General features: G+C 42.0%; 1 protein-coding gene across 11 annotated transcripts in view; it reads left to right on the top strand.

The window, feature by feature from the left end:
* The window catches only part of nfixb (nuclear factor I/Xb), a 143,632-nt gene that overhangs the window by 36,992 nt on the left and 78,991 nt on the right, over positions 1-27,649 (top strand). For 10 of the 11 annotated variants that reach the window (XM_069674249.1, XM_069674255.1, XM_069674254.1 and 7 more), the window contains one exon: positions 5,978-6,509. In XM_069674249.1, coding sequence (XP_069530350.1) covers positions 5,978-6,509 — 532 coding nt within the window. Of the gene's footprint in view, positions 1-4,897; positions 5,178-5,977; positions 6,510-27,649 lie in introns of those variants that run through there. The other variant, XM_069674248.1, reaches the window with a different exon arrangement.

Raw genomic sequence — 27,649 nt, 5'->3', positions numbered from 1 at the left:
ACAGGATGCAGCAGGACAAAGAGGGGCGGAGAGTCCTGCAGCAGGGCATTATGGGTCCGAGAGACAGAGACTTTTAGTTTGTTGAGCTTTTCTCAGGCTAATAGTTAAATATGATTGGCTTTAAAAAAAATTGTAAGTTGGAAAAAACTAAATATTCAAATAAAGGAATAATAAGAACAAGAAAATAATGCACATCACTGTGCCAGAGTTTTGATTATTTGGCTCAAGTTCTTGTTCTTGAGAGCAAAGCTAACTACTACCTTCGTTATATCTTGGAAAATCAAACAAGGTTGCCTGAACAAAAATGTAAACAGATACTTTTATTTGATTACATATTATTCATACATTTGTGTAGAGAGATTTACTTTTTCAGCAGGCAGGCAGGCAGGCCTGCTGGTCTATTAAGTCTTATTATTGATTGATTTAATCGCAGTATTTTTAAGTGAATACATATGTGAGAAAATAGATAATATCAGATTAAATAGCATAACCTTCTTATGATTGACAGTCTGATATTCATGTATCCCTGCAATAGTGCTCTGCATGGCTAAGTTCAGATCATTATTAAACCTTAATTGAACTATAATATTGTTCTAGGTCTACTTTTGATAAAACGCCAAAAACAAAAGGAATGGGATCAATAAAGGTATATAATAGCCTAATTAATGAATTAATTATTTTTCTATACGTTCTTCATGCAAATTAATAAAAATAAATAAATATCACGTAGCCTATTTTAAACGATAGACCCTCCTCTGATCGTCCAAATGGAGTTTGAAATGCAAAGGGCTTCCTAAGCGCACTAATGAATCAAACTGGGGTTTTTCAGAGTAAAGAGCCTTTTCTCTCCTCGCTGAAAGAGTTAATCTGAACTTGGCAGCCAACTCCACAGTCTCGGTCAGACGTGCGGAGAATTGAAAAATAAAGGGCTTCAAAATGATTTCTTTTGTCTCGTCATGGACTGTTTAAATTCAGCTGAGGGGTTTTTTATGCAGCAAATTTTGAAACCGAAATCGACGCTTTTGCGTGTGAAACGTGATTTTGTGAGGCTTGAATTACGCCATTTGATTACAAAAATGCAAAATATAATTCAAGCATATGTTTTAATAATTTACTTTATATCTCTTTTATTAAAAAATCGTATTGAAACAATGTGGCAAAAAAGGTGTGAAGCAGGCTAAAACACAGAAATTTGTAAGTATTTCAATCATATCTGGAGCAGTATGAGGTTATTCAGGCTATTACCGGAAACTGCTCCACATTTACTGCACACACAACATTTTCAGTCCATATTTACATGTGTTTTTGCGTCTCTTCTCTCGGTGTTAATTGACGTCGGGTTTTAGTAACGGTGTAGCACAAGTGTCTCTTGCGGGAGTGCCAGCCCGTCTTTTCTTTTCTTTTTTTCAAGCTTTTAACATTTCCACGTTATTCCTGGCATACTGCATCGGTGATGGCTTTTCTTTTCTTTTTTTCAAGTATTTTAAATTCCCTATGAGACGAGAGAAGATGAGAGGCAGGGAGAGAAAAAAATAAAAGAAGTGATGGTGCATTTTTAATGGATTTTGGTGAGTTTTTACGCCTTATTAATGGAGTCTGGACAACATTTGAGGAAATAAGCCAGAGAAAAATGGTCTAGAAAAAAAAATCCAGGACTATAATTGGGATGATGTTGCTCAAGTAGAATAAACAGCGCAGGGATGGTTTGTATTCTTTTTTATTTTGTATTTTTCAGACCTGAAATGTGACCCATAATGCATCTTGTCAAGACTGAATGCAGATTTGTCAACCACAAGTTTAATTTCTGGGGCTTTTACGGTGAAGGTGCTAATGAGATGACACACCGGAAACTCATGCTCATCTTTTTTTAAGGTACTAGCTTGTTAAAATATGATGAAAACACCTACAGCGAACTGCACTGAAGTCGGCTTAAAGCTTGTTCGACCTTTATTTTATTTTCCAGGTAAAGAAATAAACCAGGGGAAACTTTCAATAATAAAACATTTAAATGCAGGCACGTGAGCATGTAGGCCTGGTGTGGCGCAGCAGGTAATTATGACTCGTGTAGCTAATCCATGGAGAGTTTCAATGATGTAATGAGTAATTCCTGTTTAACTTAACTTAACATAACTTTATTTTGAAGCCGTGGAAGGATAATGACTTAAACCCGCTTGTAGTCATATACCAGTGACATTTGAATGCTGATGTATTTGCATTTTGGCAAGGACACCCAAGAAACGCTTAATTTCTACTGAAAAGCAGACACACAGGAGTCATATTCAAGTGCCAGTTAAGTTTACTCGTATTTGTACTACAAGTGTTGACAGTTATTTAACTGTGATGCCACACATACACATTAACAAAGCACAATGTGATGTGTGACCCCCTTGGCTTTTCAATTGCTTTATCTAACAATAAATCACACTTTGGCATTGGTCGATGACACACAGAGGGATGGGGGGAAGAACTAGAGGTGTGTTACACTTCACTTTGTTAACAGATGGATGAGAGTCTGTGTTTTATTAGGCTGATGTTCATTACCTGAAGATGAGGTGAGGCTGAAGGCCGGGATGTTTATTCGTTGGAGAATGGTGGAATTGTACCCGTTTGTCTTTGTCTGTCTGCATTGTGCAGGTTTGTTTTGGTTAAATGAGAATTTCAATGACCTCAGTCTTTTTGATGCCCTGATAGAGCTGATGGAGTCTGATAGCAGTCTTTTAAGGCGTTGTTACACCCTGGAGAAACCTGTAATGATCACCTAATATTTTATGAAAAAATGCTTATTTAAAGCCATAAATAACAATATTTTATAGGTTGATCTGTCTCATCCGACAATTATTTTCATGTTGAATAACCAACAATCTAAAATACAAACACTTAATTTACTCTAATAAATACCACAGACAAGCAGCAAATCGGCTGAGACCAGCAAATGTTTAATATATCTGCTTGAAATTACTAAATCGATTAACACTAATACGCAATTTTATTTCAATCAACCAAAAGCCCCACTATTTAATACTTTCTCTATTAATCCTTTTGTCTGTAAAATGCCAGATTGTTGTGAAATATCATGGTGACATCTCGCTTGTTTAGTCTGAACATAGATATTCAGTTTGCATTATACATGACAAAGGAAAGCATTAAATCCCCATTTTTGAGAAGCTTAACTCTGGAAATGTTTGCTTGGAAATCGACTGAAATGATTAGTTTATTATCCAAGTACGTGAAGCTTCTTTTAATCGATTAATCGATTTGTAGATGAATTGTTTCAGCACCCCACACGTTCCTTGCATCTGCATTTGTTTTGATTGTAAGTGGAGCCAGCCTCCCGGTGGTTTTGGATAGATTTTGTTGCTTTGGATTCAAGCCTTGGCAGAGTTGTGGATGATGTGAACAGCACATGAACTAAGGGATTGATGATTTCTGTTAAGCGGTGAATTTTTCTCTCCTCTGTAGTTTTTGTTTGGAGTCACAACCAGCCTCCTCTCCTCGGTCTATGATTCAGCAGCACTTGTGCCTTCAGACTGTCTGCAGGAGCAGGTGCAACCCTGAATGACATGCTTCACGATGAGGCAACATGGCAGCCACCGCCGTCACCACTCACACACTGAACGCCAAATCCTCCCGGGAGGTTCAGCAGGAAGGCGCAGAGCAAATTTTGGGATTGGGGATTTCATGGGAGACACTCTAGCTGACCATTTATCTTTTGCTTGCAGCGCTGTTCATTACAGCAGAGGCAAATTCTGCTTCCTCCTCCCCCCTTTAAATTCTGTAACCATTTCTGTATTTAGCCTCTAAATCATCTCGTCATTGATTTGTGTGTGTGCAGTCAGAGGAGTGTGGCTGCCTGGGTTTGTTTCTCCCTCTTTGTTTGCTGTGGTAAACCCATGAGCAGCTGCCGGTGGTGGGGTCTGGAGGGATTCTGAAGCTGTGTGTCCTCTCTTTGCCATCCTCTGCCAAGGTGGCATTATGCAAGCACAGAGAAGGGTAGAGAGAGACAGAGGAGCGCAGAGGAGGGCGGGGGGACTAGGGAGACGAAGCGATGGCGGCCATAGTAAAGATGGAGGCAGGCTGAGGGCTGCAGGGATTGGTGCAGGAGAAGACTTGCTCCCCTGAACTTTGCCTCCGTGTCAGAGTGGAACTTGTCGATTTGGCAAATTGTGCAGCGTCGGACAAGGCTGCTCGCTCTCTTACACTCCCACCTGCTCCCTCCTGCTCTCTCCCTCTCTCTCTCTCTCCGGCTCGCTCTCTCCCTCTCCCTCTCGTTGCCACTACAGCCCCCCCTCTCCTCTTTCTCTTTTCCCTCCCTTCCAGCTCTTGAAGCTAACGCATTGGCTGGGCTACAGGCATCTTGTTGCCAAATAGGTGGGCCCTACTCGTGTTGGCAAAGGCTCAAGCAATGGTTAGGGAAAGAACGTGGAGAGGACGAGAGACGGCGAGCGAGAAACAGAAAGAGAAAGAGAGAGAGTTGGAGAGAAAAGGGGAAAAAAGAAGCAGCACTTGGCTTTGCCAGCGGTCGTATGCGCTCGTCCAACATTGATTCGGCTCTCTATTTTTTTTTCTCTTTATTCTGTGCTCTGCTCTCCCTGGCCCCCCCATCTGTGTGTGTGTGTGTGAGTGAGTGTGTGTGTGAGTCTTGCGCCGGGCCCAGGGATCAGAACAGACACCACTACCAATAACACTTTGCCAAGGATTTTTTTTTTTTGCTTAAAGGTTCATTTTTTTATTTTTTGGAATGCATAAAGGACTGTTTATTTTAACTGCATCTTGTCCCGAAGTTCTTTTTTTCTAGAACAGTGTGACTCTGTTAATATTTCTATTTTTACTTGTTTTCTTGTTTTTTACTACAAGTTTTTTATTTCAGTTTTTTTCCTTTTTTTCTTTTCTCGAAGAGCTGCTGGCCGTGCTCCTGCTGAAGCGAATTTTGTCGCTCTTTAGATCTTGGGGTTTTTTTGTTTTTGAAACTTTGGCCCACTGTTTTTAGTGAGCAGCGTATTCTGCTAAGTATTTTTTTACAACCCCCAAGTTTTTTTTTTCATCTGCTAATTCTCCACAGCCTGCCAAAGCAGCACTTGCTTTACATTGGGGAGCCTGGGAGGAAAAAAAACTGGTGCAGGAGATTTTTTTTTTTCACTTTAAACGCTGTGCCAAATTTATGATGAGAGTGCAAAATGGTAACTACCAGGCCGTCTGTCTTCCTCTAGCTGTGTGGTTTTCTGTGGTGATTTGTGTCTGCCTTCAGTTTGTTGTGGAAATGTGAGTCTGGTTGGAGCTCCCTTGCATGGTAGAACAGATAGGAAATGGTATGGCTGATCTTTTAGCTGCACATTTCAACAGTGGTCTTGTGGCGGCAAAGCTTGGCGGTGGTGAGCGACCGGTGTGTGGCAACCCTGGCACAGGAACGCTGTGGCGAGATCTGGGCTTTGTTGCCCAGAGATATGTAGTGAAGGTATTATGGTTCAGCAGAATAACTTTTCCTTTTACAGCAGAGCAGCGGGAGCGCAACCTGGCTCAGCTTTGTTGTTGCTTTTAGATTCGAATTCATGTATTTTGCATTTGTCGGCTTGAATGTTTTCATGTTTATTCATGAAAAAGGTTTTTGCATTTTACAGTTAAGATTAATTTTCTTTGTTATTGTTGCATATTTATTAGATTTTATCTAAATGGTAATGATTTATAAAATATTTTGTCCTTTTATGTTGGAAAATATATTACTTGAATTTGCTTTTTTGGAATTCAAATACGTAAGTTAACTATTTAAATATATTTATGGTTAAATGTAATAATGGTCATTTACCTTTTACTAATTAAAACAATATAAGCACTTTTTTCTATACATGTTTGAACATTTTCACTATTATTCCAAAGCCTATTTTTCTTTAAAAAGTTGAAGTGTTTTGAGGATTTAAATGCTCTATTACAAATTAAAAGCCTTTTTTCAGCCTCCTTACACCATGTCTCTTTCTTTCATCAGGATGAATTTCATCCCTTCATTGAGGCCCTCCTCCCCCATGTCCGTGCCTTCTCCTACACCTGGTTCAACCTGCAGGCCCGTAAGCGCAAGTACTTTAAGAAGCACGAAAAGAGGATGACCAAGGACGAAGAACGCGCAGTGAAGGACGAGCTGCTGGGAGAGAAGCCGGAGATCAAGCAGAAGTGGGCCTCGCGCCTGCTGGCCAAGCTCCGCAAGGACATCCGGCCCGAGTTCCGCGAGGACTTTGTGCTCACCATCACAGGGAAGAAGCCCCCCTGCTGCGTGCTGTCCAACCCCGACCAGAAGGGCAAGATCCGCCGCATCGACTGCCTCCGCCAGGCCGACAAGGTGTGGCGGCTGGACCTCGTGATGGTCATCCTGTTCAAGGGCAGCCCCCTGGAGAGCACAGACGGGGAGCGGCTGGTCAAGTCGCCCCAGTGCTCCAACCACGGCCTGTGTGTCCAGCCGCACCACATCGGAGTGACGGTCAAGGAGCTGGACCTCTACCTGGCCTACTTCGTCCACACACCAGGTATGTGGTCAGATTCAACACAAGTACTGACTCATGACAGTATTCTCTCTTCATGTGTTCATTTATCCATACACACAGGGCAGTGTGTCATATGTCACACTCACCTTGGCATGTGAGTCACAGATTAGATGCTGCCTTTTACTATGTACCAAGCTGAGCCAGTGCCAGGTTTAGATAAACCCAAACGGGACCACGTCTTGACATTTAAAGGGACAGTCTGCACAGTGTAATCTTTAAAAAATGTCTTTCAGATGGATGATTCTATCTGGTTTAAAGAGATTCTGAGAATTTGACAGTCGGGCTTAAAACCTGTGTTTACCTAGAGATATGTTTGCGTTGGTACATTTGTTCAAGTATTTGTGTGCAAATTTGTCTAAATCCAAATGTGCATGTTTTCCGGTGCCATCTGTAAACAAAAGCATCTGCAAACCTGTTTATCTGTGTGTGCATGCATGTGCATACGTGCGTGTGTGTGAAGCAGTTTGTCACATGTCTGTAATCCATGTGTGTGCGATTGTGACATCGGTGTGTATTAGTAGCAGCATGGTGTGTTTCTCTGGGGTCTTTTGTGTGTGGTGGTCGAGAGATTGCAGTGACAGCTGGATCAGTCCCAGGTAGTTTAGTAAGCAGGGAGAGTCGGCCTGTCTGCAACCTCAGCCTTACGCCACTCTACACACACACACACACACACACACACACACACACACACACACACACTCTTACACTCTTACACTCACAATTGGACACACACAGAATCTCCCACCTCAAACAAAACTCAACAAAGCTGCCTCACTCTTGGTTCGTCTGATTGTACTGATCTCTAAAACACAGTGTTCGCCTGCCTCAGATTTTTTTATTGGATGTTTTATTTTTCTTTACTTGACTCAAGTGTTTCCAAATAATCTTAAAATAGACGCAGGGAAAATACTTAAGTGTAATGTGTGTTCTAGCCCCCGTGCATGAGGGCCGTTTGAGAGATACACGTTGGAAAAGTAATGTAGTTAGATTTTAGATCGATGGAAAAAACAGAAATTAAAATTAATTCAAATGTTTTCATTTTTAAATAATTAATTATGTTATTTCATAGCAATAACAAATTATTAACATTATAATAGTAAGTCAATATGAATGGTAAGGTAATTTTAACTTGTTAAAAATGATTTGATAATCCACTTTGATGGCAACAAATCAAAATCATTTTGAGTGCACAGTCTTTTGAGGTGTGCAGATGTTGTGTAGTTGTGTGTAAACATGTTAAAACTGTGTCCTTCAATCCAAAAAATAGAACACAGGTGAATGAGTTGTATTTCAAGTGTTGTCAGACAAACAGTCACTTTGTAGATGCTTGTGTCCTTTATGTGAGCTTTAAGTGCAATTTAGTATCGTAATCAGAATAAAATCCTGGCTCTGACTCCAGTTTAAGCGGCATTAATTAACTGTTCAATATATATTATCATTGAGGTTGCTTTACAGTTGCAGTCCTGTGGTCTGTCTCAGTGATTCATTTGTCTGCAGCTAGAGTCAGGAGTACTTTCCCTTCACATGGACACAGAGCTTTCCTCTGCCCTTTACTATTATCCTGCGTCTCTGACCACAGACTGGCATACAGTTACAGGACCTTAATTCTCCTCCTTGGCAGGGAGGTGCAGCGCTCCTCTGTGACAGAGTACCCCTTGCCAGGCTCCTTTCAGCCCAGTGTGTAACTCTGCTTGAGTTTGCGGGGCCTCCGTGAGCGCCTCTTCCTGTTCCAGAATGCGCCGTGGCGAACCGCGGCTCAGATTAGCTCCCAGCGCAGCCTGGTGCCCCTCCGAGTAAAGCCTTTTTTTTACTCTGTGCCAGAATCCAGCAGCCAATCATCTCTGTAAATACACTGGGCCAGCCTTCATCTTAATGATTTGTGTTTCTTTTTGTACATATATTGTTATTCACTACAATATTGTTTTTCTGTCAAGAGCACACCATTCCCTTAATTGAGTGTAAGCATTTTTTAAGATTGCAGAAGTCTTTTGTTCTGTAGAAAATTCCGATATTTTGCTTTTGCTCGTGTCTAAATAAGCTTTGTGCGTTTAGAGCCGTCTCTGCTGACAGCGTCATCGGCTGTTGGAGGAAGAGGACTTCCTATTCTGATCCTGCTCAGCTTTTCCTCAGCAACCTTAAAGGCAGTCTGTGCAGCACCTTACATGTGTGACTAGAACGGAACATTCGGAAACAACTCAAATAGAAAACATCCTCTTGTATCAGCTGGAATTGCTCTGTTTTCCCGAGGCTGGCTGGGGTTAACCAGAGTTTACAGAGGACAGACACGCTGTGGCTCCATTCTAACCTTTAGGGTGGCAGCGTTACAGTTGTATTCTTAGCTCCTCATTCCAGGGTGTCTGTGTCTTGCGGAAGCTATCAGTTGCCAGGCCTGATGATTGGACCGCAGCCGTCTCACCCGCCCTTCCCTGCCGCGGTGTTTCAGTTCTCTTGTCCCACTGATGTCACTGTCGCCAGCTGCAGGGGGGGCTCTGCTTTCAAGCAGCGTGATTGACAGAACAGGAGATACACCCCCCCTTCCCCTCCTCATGCTAACCCCCTCCGCTGTTTCTGCTTCCCTACAGAACTGTACGTGTCTCTGCTTTTGTCCAATTATAGACTTGGGCCGTTACAGGCGGGGCAGCGAAGGCTGGGACACATCCCAGCCGCTGTATTACGATTTGCGCTTCTGCTATGCAGCTGCAAAGAAGAGTTCCACTGGAAACAGAAAAACATTTTCTTTTAACAAATACCTTTCAGCGCACACACACACGGATCATGATACAACTTTTCCGGACTCATGAGAGTCAACTCCAAATGTGGTTCATTTTCCTTTCACTGACTCTGCTGCATCTGATGATGATAACAGTAATGGTTCAGGGATGTGGAGGAAGTAAGTCAGATAGAGAGAGAAAGAGAGACAGGATCTGATCTCATCATTGATCACGTTGCTTCGAAAGACTCACTAGTCTGGCTCGCTAGTCAGGTATTGAGGGCCTTTCTTTACCTACAGACCCCTGGATCAGGTCTTTTTTTTCCGTTGGTCGGATGAGGCAGCATGTTTCAGCATTAGTCATGTTTGCAGCTCACACCGTCTCATTCAGCTTTCATTACCTAAGCTGTTATGATAAAAAGATGCTTCTGTGAGACCAGCCATATCTGGTCTCAGTGCTGGAGACAAATGCACCAGAGAGGTGCCTGGGCCAGGTCTGAAAAACAAACTGTGTGTGTGTGCCAGACTGCACTGTATCTCCATGCTGCTATGGTGCTCTAAGATGTTCATTTACCCATCAACATGTCCACTGTGTGTGTTCCCGCTATTACAAATGGCCAAGAGACTTTTAATAGAGGCGAACAAAGAGAGAAGTCGACAGGGAGACAGACAGCCTGACTGCGAGACTTAACGCCTTCACGTCACGCTAATCCATCAAACACATCTTATCTGCTATGCCCAGTATCCTGAGCTTCAAAAGGAGGTAGCGCTATCAGATGCAGTTAAATAATGAAGAAGAGACCAAACAGGACAGAGTGGGATTTGCGTTTTTACACACCAGGATGTATATGCCACTGTTGTAGCAGAATATGTGTGGTAAGAGTGTGAGATTATAGCTGCAGTAATTCTTCTATACAGTTAAGTAATGTTGTTCTGTCAGTGTTTACAGAAGAAGAAAAGAGGGAATCATAATGATTAAAAGAAAAAACGCTCTCCTTTTCCTTGGCAGAGTGTTGAGCAGAGCAGTGATTTCTGGACGGAGAGCAGAATTGTGCTCCAGTGTTGGCACCGGTCCGTAACCCGGGCCGACAGAGAAACAGAGAGTGTCGGCGCCGAGGGAGCTACATTCATCTGGTGTGAAAAACACTGCTGGTCCGACACTTTCAACGGAAACTTTCTTACGCTTTGTTGTCATTTAAAATAATGTGCCCAATGAAGTTTGAGCTTCGGCGAGCTCCCCTCTCATGACGGGACAGCGTCAGTGACACTGTGGTGTTTTTAATATGCACTGAGGCAAAGGGGCCTCCAACTGCCCTGCCATGGCCCGCTTTCAGGGCCCCCAGTTTTTCCAGTTTCTTTTTTTGCAATGTGTGTGTATCGTAGAGGGAGGGGAGGAGAAAAGAAGAGTGGATTGCGGGAGTGTAAGGAATCGCTGGTAAACAGATTATTCCAGCATGATCACGCCTTCCAAATATATCGATGAAAACGCGCGAACAGAGTGCTGATGCTCTGTCCGATCCTCTGACCCCCTTTAACCAATCTCTCAAACTTTCCAACGCTCCTTCGGTCCGACTGTCGAGCAGCTCTCCGGGCTTGGTAACAAGCCAACCTGCTTCAATTCACTGTAATTATCCAGTTTAGTGAATAATACTGGGAAAGATACACAAAAGACTGAGTATATGATTGAATTAAGCCTAATTTTGAAACAAAGGTCAGGTCTTAGCTTTGCAAATAGAAAAATGCCTTGTACCAGAAAGTGCCTATTGTGGGCAACATGGATTAGCTTTATTTCCTAATTTCACTGTACAGTGATTTTTAATTATTTTGTGTAATTAAGGTTAATAAATAAATGTTATGGTGTCTCTTTTTGCAATTTAGCAGCTCAGCTTATATCACTTTTTTTATACTTGCTTAGTAAAATGGTTTTACAAACATAAATATATTTATTTCTCAAGAAATTAGATAAGTAAATAATAAGCATTGAAACAGCATTAATGAATATAGTAAACCCGTGCAATTAAATATAGATAAAAGGAATTACTGCTGTCATTTAATAGCAGTCTTGAATTAATTTTCTCCTTTCCAAAATAAGAGTGTCACTAAATCGACGCACATTTTCCCTCTTGTTTCTCTTTGTATTATCTGTGCTCTCTAAAAGCGACTCGTTTCACTGTGTGAGTTCACATGACCGGTCCTCTCTTTCTCTGTACAGGCGCCAGGCCTGAAATCTGTCTGTCCCCTAAAAACATACGTATCCGCGCTCAAGAGGGGTGGCTTGGCTTCTGAGCCGCTCGGGCCGTGGGGCAAAGAGCAGGAGGAGAGGAGAGGAGAGGTGAAGGCAGCAGAGGAGTCGAAAGGAGAGGAAAAAGAGAGCGTCTTTTTCTGGGCCGCTTCCCAGCAAGCCAGATTCTGATCAGTCCGCCTCGCGCCTTGTTCCCTCGGCCCAGTGGAGCAGAGCGCGGGGAGGCTGCCCTGTAATTGGGACAGCTCTTTCCATACGGAAAACGGGACCGGAACACCGTGACACCGCCGAGCGCAGATCCCCCGTCTCCGTGTGATTTTGGTTTTTATTTAAAACCGCCTCAAATGCAAAAATTAGCAATGATACACAAACAAAATCCTCTTACATAAAAACAAATAAAATCCTTGAAATGAACACTAATAATGAATAGATGAATAAATATTTCCTTTTGATTTTTCATCTGCCTTATTTACGTTCTCATTTAATGGTAATAAATGTCAGTCACTGCTGTTCGGATGATACTGAGTGCTGATATAAAGTAAAAAGAAAAGCGTAGAATAAAGATGATGCAAAATGCCTCGCTGAAAACAAAGAGAGAGGGAGGGCAGATATTCAGGCTTGTGGGGCTGGTTGGCAGCATTTGGCACCCAAAGCTGCAGCTCTGTTTAGAAGGTGCCAGCTTTTCAAACCGACACAGTCTCTGCCAACGTCTCTCCTTCTGATCCTTTTCTTTCTCTCTCATTTTAACATTTTTCCCCCATATCCTTGTTTTCGCTTAACACGTCTTCCCCTCTGTGCGTCCCCTTACGCCCCTGCCATCACTCCTATGCTTGCTTTTTCACAGCGGGTCGTCGGGGAAAAAACGAAAGCACCACATAAACTTAAGTCTTATTTTGTTGAGATGTCATTGAAAAAAAATGCCCATCGTGTTACCAGGCATGTTCTTTTTTTTTTCTTCCTCCAAAATATTTTCCACCGGCTTTTAGTCGAGCGAATATTGTTAGTTGGTGTAATGGTGCTGCTGTGGATTCAGGTCCAAAACAAAATGGAGGATAAAGCGCTGCTCCTGTCCAATCAGAGGAGAGCATGAGTCCACATGTGGAAAAAATGTCACTGGCTGATTAACAATGCTGAATAATTGCTCTTTTTATCTGGAAATAATTTTTCCTTTGTGATGTTTCTGGCTTTTCACAAAGAGCAGGAAAAGGTCATCAGGATGAAAGAGTTTAGAGGAGGTGAGGAACATATATTGTACATCATTCAGGACACAGACCTGGGGCCCCTGTCTGAGGCAAGACCCTGGTGGCGTGAGTGATTGGAGAAAGCGTTAAACGCTGGGTGTGGGGGTGGATGGAATTACTCAATAATGATCAGAAAATTAGAGCCATTATTGAGGGAGAGTAAACAGGCCTCTCTAAGTGTGAAAGGCCCCTATTCAGCCAGGACCAGGAGCAGGACTCCTTTCTTCCTTTCATGGATCCACCCATGGCCTTGAGAGCCCCGCTTTTGTTCCCTTAAATAACAGAGTGAATATATGGGGTCGCAGGGGTGGGGGTCCTGTTCTCTGTGCTAAGCGCAGTATGGAAAGAAGCTACTGATTGTCAAACATTTATCCATCCTTTATTTTGTCCTGTTTAAAGTGGAATTTATCATTTCTGGCTTTCCATGGTTTTACTCAGACTAACTTGGGCAATTAACTTGTCAGTGTAATCACAGCAGCACGTGTTTAAAATTGTGTTTGTGTGTCCACAAGTGCACCTGGGTGTCTCTTCTCTATTATCGTCACTTAAAAAAACGCAGCACTTTCTGACTCCTGCACCCTGAGAGCTGATAGTCAGGGGAAGGTGGGTGTAAACTAGGCGCTAATTCGACTTGCTTCTGTGTTTGTCAGCGCAAATGTTCTAATTAATGGGAAATGGATAAATAAATAAACTCGCCATGTCTCCGAGCAGCTGAACAGCAAATGCGGCGCTCAGACGGGGACAAAGAAATGAAGAGAGGGATTTACACTTTGAACAAGCTGCTGGAGAGAATAAAGGAGGCTGTGTTTGGTGGCACTGTAGTCTGCAGCTCTGCACTAACTATAAAACAGTTTCTTGTCGCTGTTTTAATGATGAATACAGATAATATTTATGCTTTTAGAAGCTTATATACACTGAAATGATAAAATCAATTTCTAGAACTTTTTTTTGCACAGTTACTTTGGTTCATCAGCCACATACCTTCACTTATATCAGTGTCACACTTTCATTTAATAGTTACTCCATCTTCATTCATTTGTCTCTCCTTCACACCTCTCCCGAGGACTCTCTTCAGGCCACGGCTTTGTCCAGCTCTGGGCTCCCGCTCAAAAAAAAGATCACCAAATCACCTGACACCTCCACTCACTTTCTCCGTCTGTTTGCTTTTTCATATGGACGGCCAGCTCCATTTCACAGGCATAATTTTTGGATGGTAACATTCTCATTATACCCGTCAACTGTCAGCGCTCAACTCTCTCGTCTATAATTTCAAACTCATTTGAATTCTTATTGGCAGCTTCGATGAATAAATTTCATAAAAGATTGAAAAACAACCGTTTTTTTTCTTCCTCCCTGGTGAGCAAAACAAATATGGAAAAATTAGGGAAAAAGAAGTTTATAATTGCATTGTTTGTGTGGATGTAGTTATCACAACAACACATGTCCAGTAGTATAGTTTAGTTTTCTTCATTTTTTAAGAAAATTTACATGTCGAATTAAACCTCAAAGTTGCATGGCGTAATGAATCTCACAACAGAAAGTGCCCTCTCTCCGGTGCATAAATTGCCTTACTCTATCTGCGCATTGGATGGCTGTCTAGAAATGTAGATATATCGAGTTGCCATGGCTACACAGCTTTGTGGTTTTTTTATGTTTAAACTCAGTGTACCTTTCTTGGGTGATGTCCAAGGAGTGTCAGTGACTGGCCTGGTTGGCACGGTGAGTGGCCACGCAGTGCTGTTCTCTTTCTGTGGCACTCCGGCCCACTGTGTGGGCAACCAGAGCACAGAGCTCTGCCAGAGGAATCCACTCAGATCACTTTCACTCTATAGAGGGCATCCCCACACTTATGCAAATAGATAAGCAGATACCTCAACAGTAATGAGCAGAACTGTGCATTAGTGTATGTAAGTAAGTATCATCACAGGTAGCTGCTATAGGTGTCAACATTAAGGTATTGTTACAATGTGTTCAGCTTCAAACGCATTATTTATATTCCTCTGAGGAAAAGAAGGATATTAGATTTTCTTGGCTTTATTTCTGGATATATATAACACTTGTCATTGGAAGCAGACCAAGTGAGACATATGAAAATGTCAAACAGTAATTTTAGAGCAGATTTTTCCCTTAATGTTTTTCACACATTTTGTTATCTTAGTTCAGTCCAGGGGGCTTACACGTGAGCTTTATCCTGTAAGAATCTGAAGAACCTTTTGCGATGGCAGCTCTGATAACATTTGTAATTTAAAAAGCAGGTGAGCCTGTGATGTAAAAGACTCCTGTACAGAGAAATGGCTTTAACCCTTCTTGCTTTGTTGACATTGGCTTCCATTTTTTTCTACTGACTAAAAAAAACCTGCATTTAGAGAAGTATTAAAGTGGTAACCCTTAAATTTGCCACAATCTGAGCTTGCACATCTGATGAAGATGATTCAGATTTTGGGTTGAAGCTGTGTAAAAAGTCCCGTCAGCACCAATCACATCAGAGCATATGCAAATCCATTGTTTTTAAAGGCAAAGGATTTGTTAGACCTCAAACTGAAGTAATGCTTATTTTCCTGTAACAGACTCCTGAAACACATTATCAGTTCAAAACCATGCATATGTTTAATTTTTACACAAAAAATGTGGAAAAGTCTGAAGAATCAAGCTGATGTTTTTGAGCTTTAAGAGCTTTTTGGAGTATTCCTCAAGTATGATTATAAATATACAAAGTAAGACAATAGACATGATATATTAAGTACAGTAAACACACTATTTCACTATTGTTACAATGGTTGTGAGTTGTGTGCTGCTACTCCTCTTGAAAGGTTAAGCTTACTTCCCCAGTGGCTGTCTTTAGGTCTATATGGCTGTGGTGTGATTTAAGTGTTTGTGTATGTGCTCCGTCAGTGTGTATGTGTGCTTCCGTGCATATGCTCATGTGTGCCATAGAAGCAGGCCGAGCAACAACAAACGCTGTCTGCAGCAGAGCACATGAGAGTCCTCACTGGACTCAGCCAGCACCTGAACCCCCGTCACACCTGATGCCTGTGGGCCTTGCATGTACACATGAAGAGTAGCGACCACGCAAGCAAACATGCACAACTATAAATGCACTGATATGACCCAGCTGTCCTGTGGCAGGCATGGGAGCTGGGATTAGTCTGCGGGGTGCGCACGCCTCGCAGAGTAGGTAAACCAGGGTTCCCCTCACTGGTCATTGACTAGGTGCAATCTGTCGCCACAAGAGGAGAAAGTTCTAAAACCATGTTTGTTCTTGAAATTTCATCCCAATCATATCCTGCCCTGTCGTGATCTGCAAATTACTTCAAATTGGGAAGTTAAAGGGGAGGAATATCCCAATTACATGTATTAGAAAGTATTTTCACTGTCTCTGATTTCCCTCTCAGCTGCAGCATTGGAGCTGATCTACTCTTTTATTTGCCATTTGTGCGGTAACACTTGATTGGTGTATTATTAGACGCAGACCACCCTGCTTCTGAGCCCAGCTTGAGTTTCCATTCTTCTGCTGCCCAGCTTTAATGCAAGGCTCTCCTCCAAAAACCCAAACATACAGGGGAGCACACACACAGAGAAGTAACGTAAAGACAGAAAGAGAAGAGAGGAGCGAGGCAGAGTCCCTGCAAGCGTGTTCAGCTTCAGTGGAATGGTGATAGAGAAGGTAATCCAAGCCTCTGTGTTTATTTTAAGAGCTGATGATCTAGAGATGGCCATTAAAAGCAGAGGGCAAACAATTTAAGGGCAGTAAATCTGAGTGTTTGTCGGCGGATGGGGAGGAAGGGAAGAAGGGAGAATAGGCGTTCTTTCTGCCACACTCTCTGTCCCGCTGTCGCCCTCCACGCAGAAGAAAGAAAATACTTGAAATGACAGTGAATTAGAGAAATCTGGCCTTTATTCTGCGGTTGGATTTTTATCTGCTCGATTGTTATCTGCGGTTTTGGCTACAAGAGCACCTCCGATCCTAGCTTTCTTTTTTTCTTGCCTTTTCTTTTATAGCTATTTCTCCTCTTTTCATCTGAGTTCACTTTCCCCTCTGGCCTGGCTGTTAGATTGTGCCCAACAGGATACTCACAATGAAAGGCATCAGGAATGGTCCCGTTATCCCCAAAACTCCGATCCAGGGTGGGTTTCCTCCACAAGGACCTGAACACACAGGCTAATGTGAATGTTTTCTGTTTTTGATACTTACTCAGATTTTTGTTCTCTCGCTGATCGAATGAAAGATTTTGTCTTTGGGCATGGATTCAAACTACACATTTCTGGCAGCTTCATGGGAAATCCTTATGATTAGAGCCACGATTATCCCTGTAAACTAAAGATGGCTTTCACTGAGAGCTGCATGAAATCTTCTAAGAATATACTGTGTGTTAACCCTGCATGATCAGTGTCACATTCAATATATCCACATCACTTTTAGAGACAAAGTGGCCATCAGTTCAGTTTAACTCTCAAACATACAAGACCAGATACTGTACATCAGTGATTCCCATCCAGGTGTGTTGTAATTATTCGCGATGAATATTTCAAATACTTGGCTAAAAGTAATGGCTACATTGTTAAAATAGGTATCTTAGAATAATGGATCATTAGTAAACTAGCTAGCTAAAAGTAGTGCATAAAGTGTACAAATGGTTATCTTAAAATATTAGTTAATGGATTGCATTGTTGCATTAGCAACAACATTTTTGATAAATGTTTGAAATAATTAGCTAAAAGTAATGGACAGACAGTTGAAACAGTTGGCTAAATAAATTGATAAATGTCTGCGTTAGCTAAATGTTATTTACAAACTATAAAAAATAGCTAAACTGTTATCTAAAATAAATGTATGAAATACTAGGCTAATTTCTATATCATTGTTATCTCTACCTCTCTGCCAAATCCTTTGCTGTGAAAGATGATTGATGTTGACTCTGACTGAAGCAGACTTTTTGGCACTGTACCATTTTTAGGCTCATGTTTTTTTCACTGTGCGTTGCTGAAGCTGCTATCCCAGTGAGAAATATTTGATATGTTACACAAAACCCAACTTACAAAAAACTGTCCTCCCCCCTTCTAGTCTCTCACCCGTCTCCCTTTCGTTGGGCTTTAGATGTGTGATGAAGTAATCCTGACATATTTTATATCCTAATGCAAAACAAACAGAGCCAAATTACACACATTCTTTCCCAATACTGATTCGTAGAGGTTGTTAACCAAATAAAGCTCCCTTTTCTCTTCCTCTCTTTCCATCTCACTTGTGCTCTCAGAGGATCTGTCCTGGCTGGAACTCTTAACTGAAATAGCCTTGAGCACAGAGCCTCTTTTGTGGTCAGGGTTTTTTTTTTTCTATAAGGTGTTTGTGAAAAAGAACAGGCTTTTTTCTCCTGGGATCAGGTCTCTCCATCGCTCCGCGGCTGCCTGTCTGGCTTTCTTTGTGCGGGTCTGCTCTGGTAAACAGCCGTGTCCTACACACGCTGTTTATCACACTCGAGAGTGAAACTTTGCTGATTTTATTTTGGACATGCTTGGGTTTAGCTTGGAATATATTTCATCTGTTCCTTGGCTGCTTTCGGTATTAGTTTAGTTTCTTTTTTCTTTATGTGCCTGAACAACTAGCCCTGATCATACATGCAAGCTGCGCCGGACTTCTCTATAATATTAAATGTGAGGATAACTGCCCGGTGCCCTATCTCTTGATTGTTTCCTGGGGTTGCTTCAGTTCGCTTTTTAGCCAAATGCTCTATCCGCTTCAACTTGAAGAGATTAATGATAGGGAAATTAAATAGTCATAGTCAAAGCACGTTGTACAAGGATGGTAGTTTTAAGAGTGCTCCTGTACCCACTACAAATGGACTGTACTTACATAGCGCTTTTCTAGTTTTGCGACCACTCAAAGCTGATTTTGCACTACGTCACATTCGACCATTCACACACTGATGGCAGAGGCTGCTACCTAAACCCAAGTGTCAATCAGTCATCACATTCACACACGAATGGCTATGCCACCAGGAGCAATTTGGGGTTCAGTGTCTTGCCCAAGGACACTTCGACATGCAGACTGAGGGAGCTGGAGATCAAACCATCAACCTTCCGATTGAAAGACGACCGACTCTACCAATGAGCCGTGGGGTGTCACAATCCAATTGTCACTAATCCAATATCATCAATGCAAAGAAAATTATCATTCCATATCATCTTAAACATGTTTTTACACTGAAATTCCCATGGAATGCCACCATGTAAGGGTTAATCAGCCAGTTGTGTTAAAAAGGCACATGATATAGTCCATTACACAGGAGGCCCATCAAATCAATCAAAATCAAATTCTATAATCACTTTGTGATTTTAGCAAATTATTTTGCTAAGTAAGACAAGTATTTTTGTCCAAATAATCTACTAGCCGATGTATATCAGCCCCAACAGATGCAAACAATAAATGTTTGAAGTTAGCACCAAAATGCTATGCCAAATGTAGACAATGCACAATGTAGGAAAATACTGCTCTCTATGGCCTTAAAAAGACCTGCCATGAATGTGTCTGAAGTATCTCCTTTGTTCACTCTTTCACTACACACTATACAATTAACACTTCTGCAGTATATGCTCAATAATGAGCTTTTGGACACTTACCAATCATCATCATCACATCGCACAAAGCAGCAGTTTTCACAATTCCAAAATGCAGCACATTGTATTGTTAGATCTTTAGCAGAACGTTAAGTACAAAACCTTTTACGTCCCTTTGTGGAATTTTTGAGGCCACAATATGTTGGATAAATTTACACACTCTGCCTTTAGACACAAAATGTTCGACAGTAAATATAGTGCCCTATGTGTAGCATGTATAGCATTTCAGCCACAGCCTATGTCGCTTTTGGAAGAAGAAATGACCCATTCTTACAAGTAGGAAGAAACCCTACATTGTTTCACTGTTGCAGCCTTACTTTGTTTGAAATGCCCAGAAGCTGAAGGTTGTTAATGCCACTCTTGGCTGTCTTGTCTGCAGGACACACTGGACAGATTTCATGCTAATGCTAACAAGTATTGAAAGACGAGTATCTCAAGCCAGTAAAAGTCTCTTCTTTACCTGCTCACACTGAGAAATCAAAAAAAGACATTTCATTTTAATGGCCTACATACATAAAAGGTTGGTAACTAGTGTGCCGGACAAACAGCATAAGCAACTGTGTTTTTAAATTTGTTCTACAACCAGTAAAGTAGTGAGTAGAGAGTCTAAATGAAAGGCTGCATGTATTCACGCTGTGCCTGTTGAGTGTTGCTTTGTGGTGTGTATGATGTACTGTGCATGTGTCCATGTTACTCGGTTAACGAAGCCATTTTTTAGCACTGACAGAAGGGCAAACACGCGTCACGCACAGAGACGCACGCACACACACACACTCCCTCACTCTGGCGAACATGTGTTCTGCACAGCCTGTCATTACAGCAGGCTTGATGTGGTCACTGGGTGGCACTGAGGCCTCTTATTATTGTCGTTTTATGACAACTTTCACTCTCTAGCTCTAAACTACCCTCCCTTCCTCCCTCCCTCCCACATTCCCTCCTTCATGCGTACCCTGATGCCGCCTTCACGCCCTCCTTCTTTCCACTCCATCCCTCTGTCTCCCACCTCCTCCAAACCCACATCCATTTCTCTTACTGTTGCAGTGGGTTTGTTTTTAGTGCGTTTACCATCTTGACACACATTCCCAGGGCAAAGGGCAGATATAGAAGTGTTTGTTTTGTAGGGGGGGCAGTAGACTGTTTGGTCTCAATTGCATTGCAGAGGTATGCACATGGAGATGGAGGCAGTCGAGGCATTGTTCCATGCGATGTAGAGTGTGGCCGACAGTTATTGTTTTTGTTTTTTTGATTTTATAAACGGTACCTGCAGGGTGATGTCCAGCCATGACCTGCTGATGAACGTGCTCTGTGTTTGTTTATGTGTGGTGGTCTGTGTTGTAGCATGTAAATTCGAAAAGACTTGTTTCCTATGATGTGGGCTGTACATGAACTTGAACATTCCCCCTTTTTGACCTTGTTTCTCCACCTACTTTTTAGCTTGAGGATTCATGCCGTTACGATTTGTTTATTTTAGATAGTATTTTATTATTCAACTGACTGAAGTTGAATAAACCAGACTGCCCCCCCCCAGGCAATGGGATACCGTATGGGGTGATTGGGTTCATGTTGCTGTTATAGAAACCTCTCTGTTAAAGCAGCACTGTAACATCAAATACATACAATCTGTGTTTATGGGAGTTAATGAGACACTAATTTGAGGTGACAGAGTCACATAATTAAGTAAAAGAACCCAAATGGAAAGAGTTATGTACAAGGAGATTGAGGTTGCAAGTGTCTATATAAACACACACACACACACACAGAATGTTTTGCTTGCTGCGCCTTAATTAACGAGGTCTTTGGCAGTTTGGGCCCTGCGGCGCTGTTGGGTAAATGAGTGAAGCAAGTCACCTTGGGACAGCAACAGGTAAATCCTGTTTAGATCAGCCCCAAGGCACTACTTTTTCTTTAATTTGGCTATGAAAACCCTCCTCTCTCCCCTCCCTCACCCTAATCACCTCCGCACCTCCTCCTAATCTTGTGCATGCACCGTCTCTTAATTTCTTAACCTGCAACACTCTCTCTGTATCATCTGTCCTCCTGCTGCTCACCTCAAACTCTGCTTATCCTGCGAACACAACTTTCCTCGGTAATGTTGCCAAACTGCCTCAGAGGTCAGTCAAGGTGACACTGACACTGTTGTGCCAACATACAGTGACACAATGTGCCCGTGTAGTCAATGAACTGTGTTCAGGTATTGGACAAGGTGTCATGTTTAGTTGGAGAGCGTTTAACTGCAATATTTATCAGCTAGGCCTGTAAGATATGAGAAAAATCTGTGAGCAACTATATAATGATTAAGATATAACATGCAATACATGTGTGCTCATTAGCTGTAACAAGTTCCTTTGTCTTTCTGCGGTTTGGCATGTCATCACCTGTGCATGTAACGTCGTCTCTCCTGGATCCAAACTGATTCAGAATAGCAGAGGTGCTGTTCTTTATCACCACAAGGTTTGTCAACCACACTTTCCTCACCTTCCTCTGCCATTGCGCTTAGTTACCTCGTAGTCACCTTAAAAAATTGACACCAATTAATCTGACAGTAATTGACAGGTAGCTGGGGCTTCATCTGATTGGCCAAATGGTGTGAATGTTTGGCCAATGTATCCAAGGCTCCATCTGATAGGTCAAATGCATGATGAGTATAAACCCTTTCATGCACACAAATGTTTTTTCTTTTCATTGCATTAAGTATTAAGACGAGTTTGTTGCAGGTATTGATATCGCAATGAAGATAAAAATATGACGCATTATGCAGCCCTTATATATGCTGTATAAATATATTCGCATATAGGCGCGGTTGGAGTGAGATGGAGTCCAGTGTTTCTCGTCCCCTCTCTGTGCCCCTGACCCAACAGTTAGCCTGAGTCTGTAATTAGCACCTCTAACTTTGTTAATGCCTGAATTGAATTTTCTTGGAAAGCCCTCTGACTAACCCTGCTGACAATGTGTTTAAGTAAGAGATACAGTTCAGCTCACTCGGGTCAGTGCAGACTCGGTGACACGGTAGCCTGTTGCCCCTGGCTTACTGTTTCACTTTGAGCCCCAGGAGGGAATTTCATCACACTGCCTTCATCTTCTCATCTCCTCTGAGCCGGTATTGATGACAGTTACTGTGGACCTTATTTTGAACTGCACTCATCATTTTTGGATAGAATAATTTAATTCATTGATATAAAAAAGAAACAAATGATCCTCAGTAGCTTTTTGTAAGCCATCCAGATTTTCAGACACAACATAATAATGTATTAGCTTTTTTTCCGATGATATCAGAACTTCTAAAAGGGGCAATAATCATCTTTCAGAGAATTCAACAGAATCATCATCTCACATTTCATTTCAGAGTTCAAGTTGATTTGCTGTGGCAGCTGCAGCGTGGCCTGTATTTTTCATTACACGTGCGTTTAGAAACCAGCCAAGCACCAATCTGATTTCAGCGTTCCTTCCTCATCCATCTGTGCTCCTGGTGTGAGTATAACTTACAGTAGCGTGGAGGGTCTCCTGAGGTCAGGGAGCTGAAAAGCACAAAGACATGTGGAATGCTGAAAGTTGGCCAATACAAACAGGCAGGCCTGGCTCTCCATCCGTGCAGAGCTCAACTACCACCAGCTAGCCTACCACCATCCTCCTGCGAGGTCCAGGAGCAACCACGAGCTGCAAGAGGGGAGTTATGGCCAGTAGTGGGTCAGAAATACTCTGAAGAAAACCCTGCTCTGAAATAGCCAACTGTCACCTTCTTTAAGTGCTAATAGCTTACATTGAAGGTGGCTAAAATAGACACTTTTTGTATTGACAATAGATCACATGACTATATTGGGGTGGCTCTAAGTGAGGAGTCCCTTCATCACTGTTTTGCTTGCTGATAATTGCAAACTGATGACAGGCTGCAGCATCACTAGTTTTGCTGGAACATGTGGGACATAAATGATCGAGGCCACACATTGGCAGATGAATGGATGACTCATTGTGACCGGTAACTCTTGAAAACATCAGCTGAACTGGGTGTTACATTGTCTTCCATGAGGCTAATTTTTTGATTGGTGCATGGTCGGCCTGTGCAGCAGAAATAGAAAACAAATTGGCTACACCTTCGCCCACAAGTCCGACGGCTTGCGTTTTAAAACACAAACAGACTTCATAAAGAGCTGACTGGGTTTTCTTCCTCCGTCTTCTAATCAAAACCATTATAAGCTTCACCCACAGAGGGAAGATCCACGAGGCTCAGTTTCCCTCCCCGGCACACATCCATAACAATAGAGGGCATTTTGGTCCAGCAGAACTCAGTTGGCTGCATCAAAATGAAGGGAGCAGTTAGGGTTTCACTTACAGAGTCAGAGAAACAGAGGAAGAGAGAGCGAGAGAGAGAGAGGGAGAAAGGGAAAACAAACACACAGGGATTGTTGAATTATGGGTAAAGACAGCTGAGGCTAACCAGGTTTGGTTTCCACGGTGCAGTGGGGGGCTTATTGAAAAACAAGAAGTCTATGACTCAGTCCTGCTCTTAAGGAGACTTTCAGGCTGTAGACTTTCTCTCCCCAGAAATTCAACAAAAACACATGCAGTTGAATATAAAGGGGAACACCTTCAAAAACATAAAACCCCAGGGTTCAGTGTGGTCACGAAAATGTTCCACGTATCCTCACTGTTCATGCCAAAAAGGGAGGAGGTGGGGGGAAGGGGGGGGAACGGAGGGAGGGAAGAGTGAACGAGAGGAGGGATCTGTCCTCACATTTGCTATCAATTTAGGGCACTGAAAATAAGCACCAGGTTTCACTGGAGCTGAGTAGAACACCAGGAATGTTTTTCCATATAAAACCGAGGGAGGGAGGGAGAACTCGAGAGAGCTCAGGCTGGGAAGAGAGTGAGAAAAAGAGCGATATAAGGTTAAGAAAAGGGATTACAAAAAGTGAGAGACGAGCAGAAATGGCAGAAGATTGCTGTTCAAAAGCACCTTGGGTCCAGATGTGAAGCTGTCCGCTGTAGTTTGACAGCTCGTGGGGCAGACGTGAAACAGTGAGTCATGGCGACCGCGTTGACCCTTTTATGAAGGACAGATCGACAGTTTAATTGAACCCTAAAGTATCTTTGCTATATGATTATCAAGATTATGGGTTTATTGTGGCGCATGCACACAAACACACACACTCACAGATTTCTAAAAACATGTAAAAACATACATGATTATGCACATCTGTGTACAAACAACAATCTCCCACACACAGATGTTAAAGCCTTTATTTAACCTGCCCTGCACACTTGCAGACATATTTGTGTGTGTGAGACGGTGTCAGTTGGCTCGGTGGTGACCGGAGACTCCCCGAGGGCTCTGACCAGGCACAGCGGATGCAGAAGGTTATCTTTACAGAAGACAATCAATACGTCTAAATGTGAGCCTCACTATTTCTGCTTGTGAGACAGTTTGAACAGATGTAGGCAGTGTTGAAGTTCCACTTCTTAAAGGCTTATGGCATGGTTTGCTTCAACAGCAAGAGGTTTAGAAAGTCCAGTAGTTTCCTGATTTTCCTAGAGGATAATTCTGCAGATGTCGGGATGTGTAATGTGTGTATAGCAAATGATTGTAGAGAACTAAGTTAATTTGAACAAATGTCACTTAAACTATTATTTAAAGCTGCTGTGAGGAACTTTCGGTTTGTGTTAATTTTGGCGCCCCCTGTGGACAAAGCCATACCTCTTATCTCTTTGCTGATTTTGTCTTGTTCAGGCTTAAATGGTGTTTTTTAACACAAATCATCCTGCTTTCTTTAAAGCTGCTTTCCCACTGGTCATAAAACCCGCTAACACCCGGCTTTTTTGCTTAGTGGGAAAGTTTACAATCGGCATTCAGACCCGGGTCAAATGACTCTGCAGTAGACCTGGGTAATTATCGCCTCGGCTCCGATCGGCATTGATGGGAGCACAAAACCTGTGTCGATATGCTAATTTCCGCCCCCTTTCAGGCACGATGCTATGCTCCATCGGTAACTTCTGCAACTCCTTGTCATCTCAGCTACAAATTACGCCCGTCTCCATCCAAGCAGCACTCAACATCATTCCACATTTGTCGGCGCAAAGTTTGATTCACAGACTGAACATCGTTAACATCTTCACCGTTTACTAACCCTGTTTCCGGCATGTGTTTGGCGTCAGACGGTGAGGCAGCAGAAAAGAGACCTACAGGAGTATACTCCACTGGCAATGGGAAAAGAGACAATCGGCATCTATAAGCAGGTCTTCCCGTGTCTGAAAAAACTGCGTCAACGCGCTAATTTCGGTGGGTGTAACAGTCATATGTATCAATCACTTTAAATTATTGCCCTGGAAAATGTAAACAAAGGCAGCGGGCAGTTAATCACTTCGTCTGACACCTACCCCCCAGCCAGCGGTTTCAGGCATTAAAATAACTATATAGAAATAATCAATCTTATCGCTGATGGTCTGGCTTGTTTTTGTAGGTCATATAGAGTAATGAGAATTAATTTCAGTCTGTTTCATAACCAGTGTAAACTCTTCACAGGAGCTTTAAAAAAGGTAGTTAGTGAGCCATAACACCTGACTGCTATGTGTTGCATTTAAAAGTGCATACAAAGTAGTTAGCAAACAGAGATATCTCAATAATGAGCTTAAAGAAATTAAGGAACAGCTCAAATACAAGGTAATGTAATATATCAAGGTAATATTTTTTTCATTTTAAAATACAACACTAAACAGATTTAATTATGTTTTTTATGTCCAAAAGGGAGATGACAAAAAAACATAGTTCATGTTTGTATTTGTTCAGTTTAAGACAGTAGACATGTAGCATTCTTAGAAATACAGAAATCATCATATAACATCTCAAAAAGTAACTTTTATAGGTACATTCTCAAATAGTGGGCGGGCCCTTTATTTATCTCAGCTGCAGAGGGTACCAGGCTTTTCTATGAAGCAGGCTTATGTTAGAGACAGGCTGTTATTTCTAATTCCCTCTGTACATGTGGTCGTATTTTAGTATGAAGCCTCATTTGTCTATTATCTGCTTTGTTTGCGCTGTTTTTTCCAGTTCCTGATTCTTTTTCTGATCAGTGTTAAAGCTCTAAGCTAGATCTAAAATTCAACTTGAGATAAATTCCCTTGACGCTGTGTCACGAAGGCTGTTCAGCGTTCAGATTTCCCGACTTCCTCGAATGCATCAGATTGATCCGAAATCCGTTCAGCGAACAAGCATTTTAAAAGTTGTTTTAAAATGCATATTTACTTCTTACTAATCTGCATCACAATGTTGAAATTTCGTCAAAGGTAAGACCCGTTAATTAAAGTAAATCACAAGAAAAACGTTTTTTTTTTCTGTAACAGTGCAGCACGTAGAACAGAACAGCCGTTAATTGCCGCTCCGGTTAGATTGTACACTTTAGATGAGTAATCCAAAACTACAAAGTGTTGATTTGTTAAAAGTAACAAGACTGTATAATTATTGGCTTTTGATTTGTAGATAAAAAGAGTGATAAAATCCATCACTCATAAATAATTCCAAAATACATTCATGATGATTTGATTTGATTTTTTGATTTTTACTTTTTTCCCCCAGCCTGTGTTTGGGGCCGGTCTTTATTTGTTCATGCCGACCATGTCCCCGGCTATTTATAGAGAGCCAGCGTTTATTTGACTACCGGCTGTTATTTGAGAATTTACGGTAGTTAGCCAATTACTAGTGAAAAAGCGAAAAAAGTAATGGATTAGCCAATTAAAAGATTAAATTAGACAAAAGTACTGTTAAAAAAAAAAGTCTAAAATCTCTCACTGCTCTAAGGAAGCAGCTCAAACTTTACCAAACTGACCAAAATGTAAACAGTTTAATTGTATGAAATAAAAATATTGTTTTATTTACTTGTATTCAATAACATCTATTTAACATCTCACTCCAGTGAACACATCTGGACCACAACAAGTGGTGTAAGGATTAAGTGGTGTTTCGTCTGACAGGCTGTGGGGGCACATCACACAGAAAAGGTTTGGGATCAAGTGTTGTAGTTTACTAACGCTGGAAACATAACCGCTTTTGAGGAGTCTACAAAGACAGATTAATACACAGTCGGTCAGGAGTTTGTATACATGAGGTTGTGGGATACAGCGGTCGTCTTTCACTGCGAGTTAGACTCCAGCGACAGTCCTAAGTCGAGTGGTTGACCCTGTAACAAAGCTCCTTCACCCAGCTCTTCCCACCAACAAAGTGCTGCTCTTATGCTGATAGAAACAGTTGAAAAAGACTCAGAGTAGAAACAAGGAGGGAGTTAAAGAGAGAAAAAGCGAGAGGGGAGAAAAGGGGGGTAAGAGACGGACC

This window comes from Semicossyphus pulcher, unplaced genomic scaffold (genome assembly GCF_022749685.1).
Source record: "Semicossyphus pulcher isolate SPU_LCO1_2020_fin unplaced genomic scaffold, fSemPul1.0.p SCAF_23, whole genome shotgun sequence".
Lineage (NCBI taxonomy): Eukaryota > Metazoa > Chordata > Actinopteri > Labriformes > Labridae > Semicossyphus > Semicossyphus pulcher.
The sequence above is the reverse complement of the archived record's forward strand: the minus strand, read 5'-3'. Positions and strand labels throughout refer to the sequence as shown.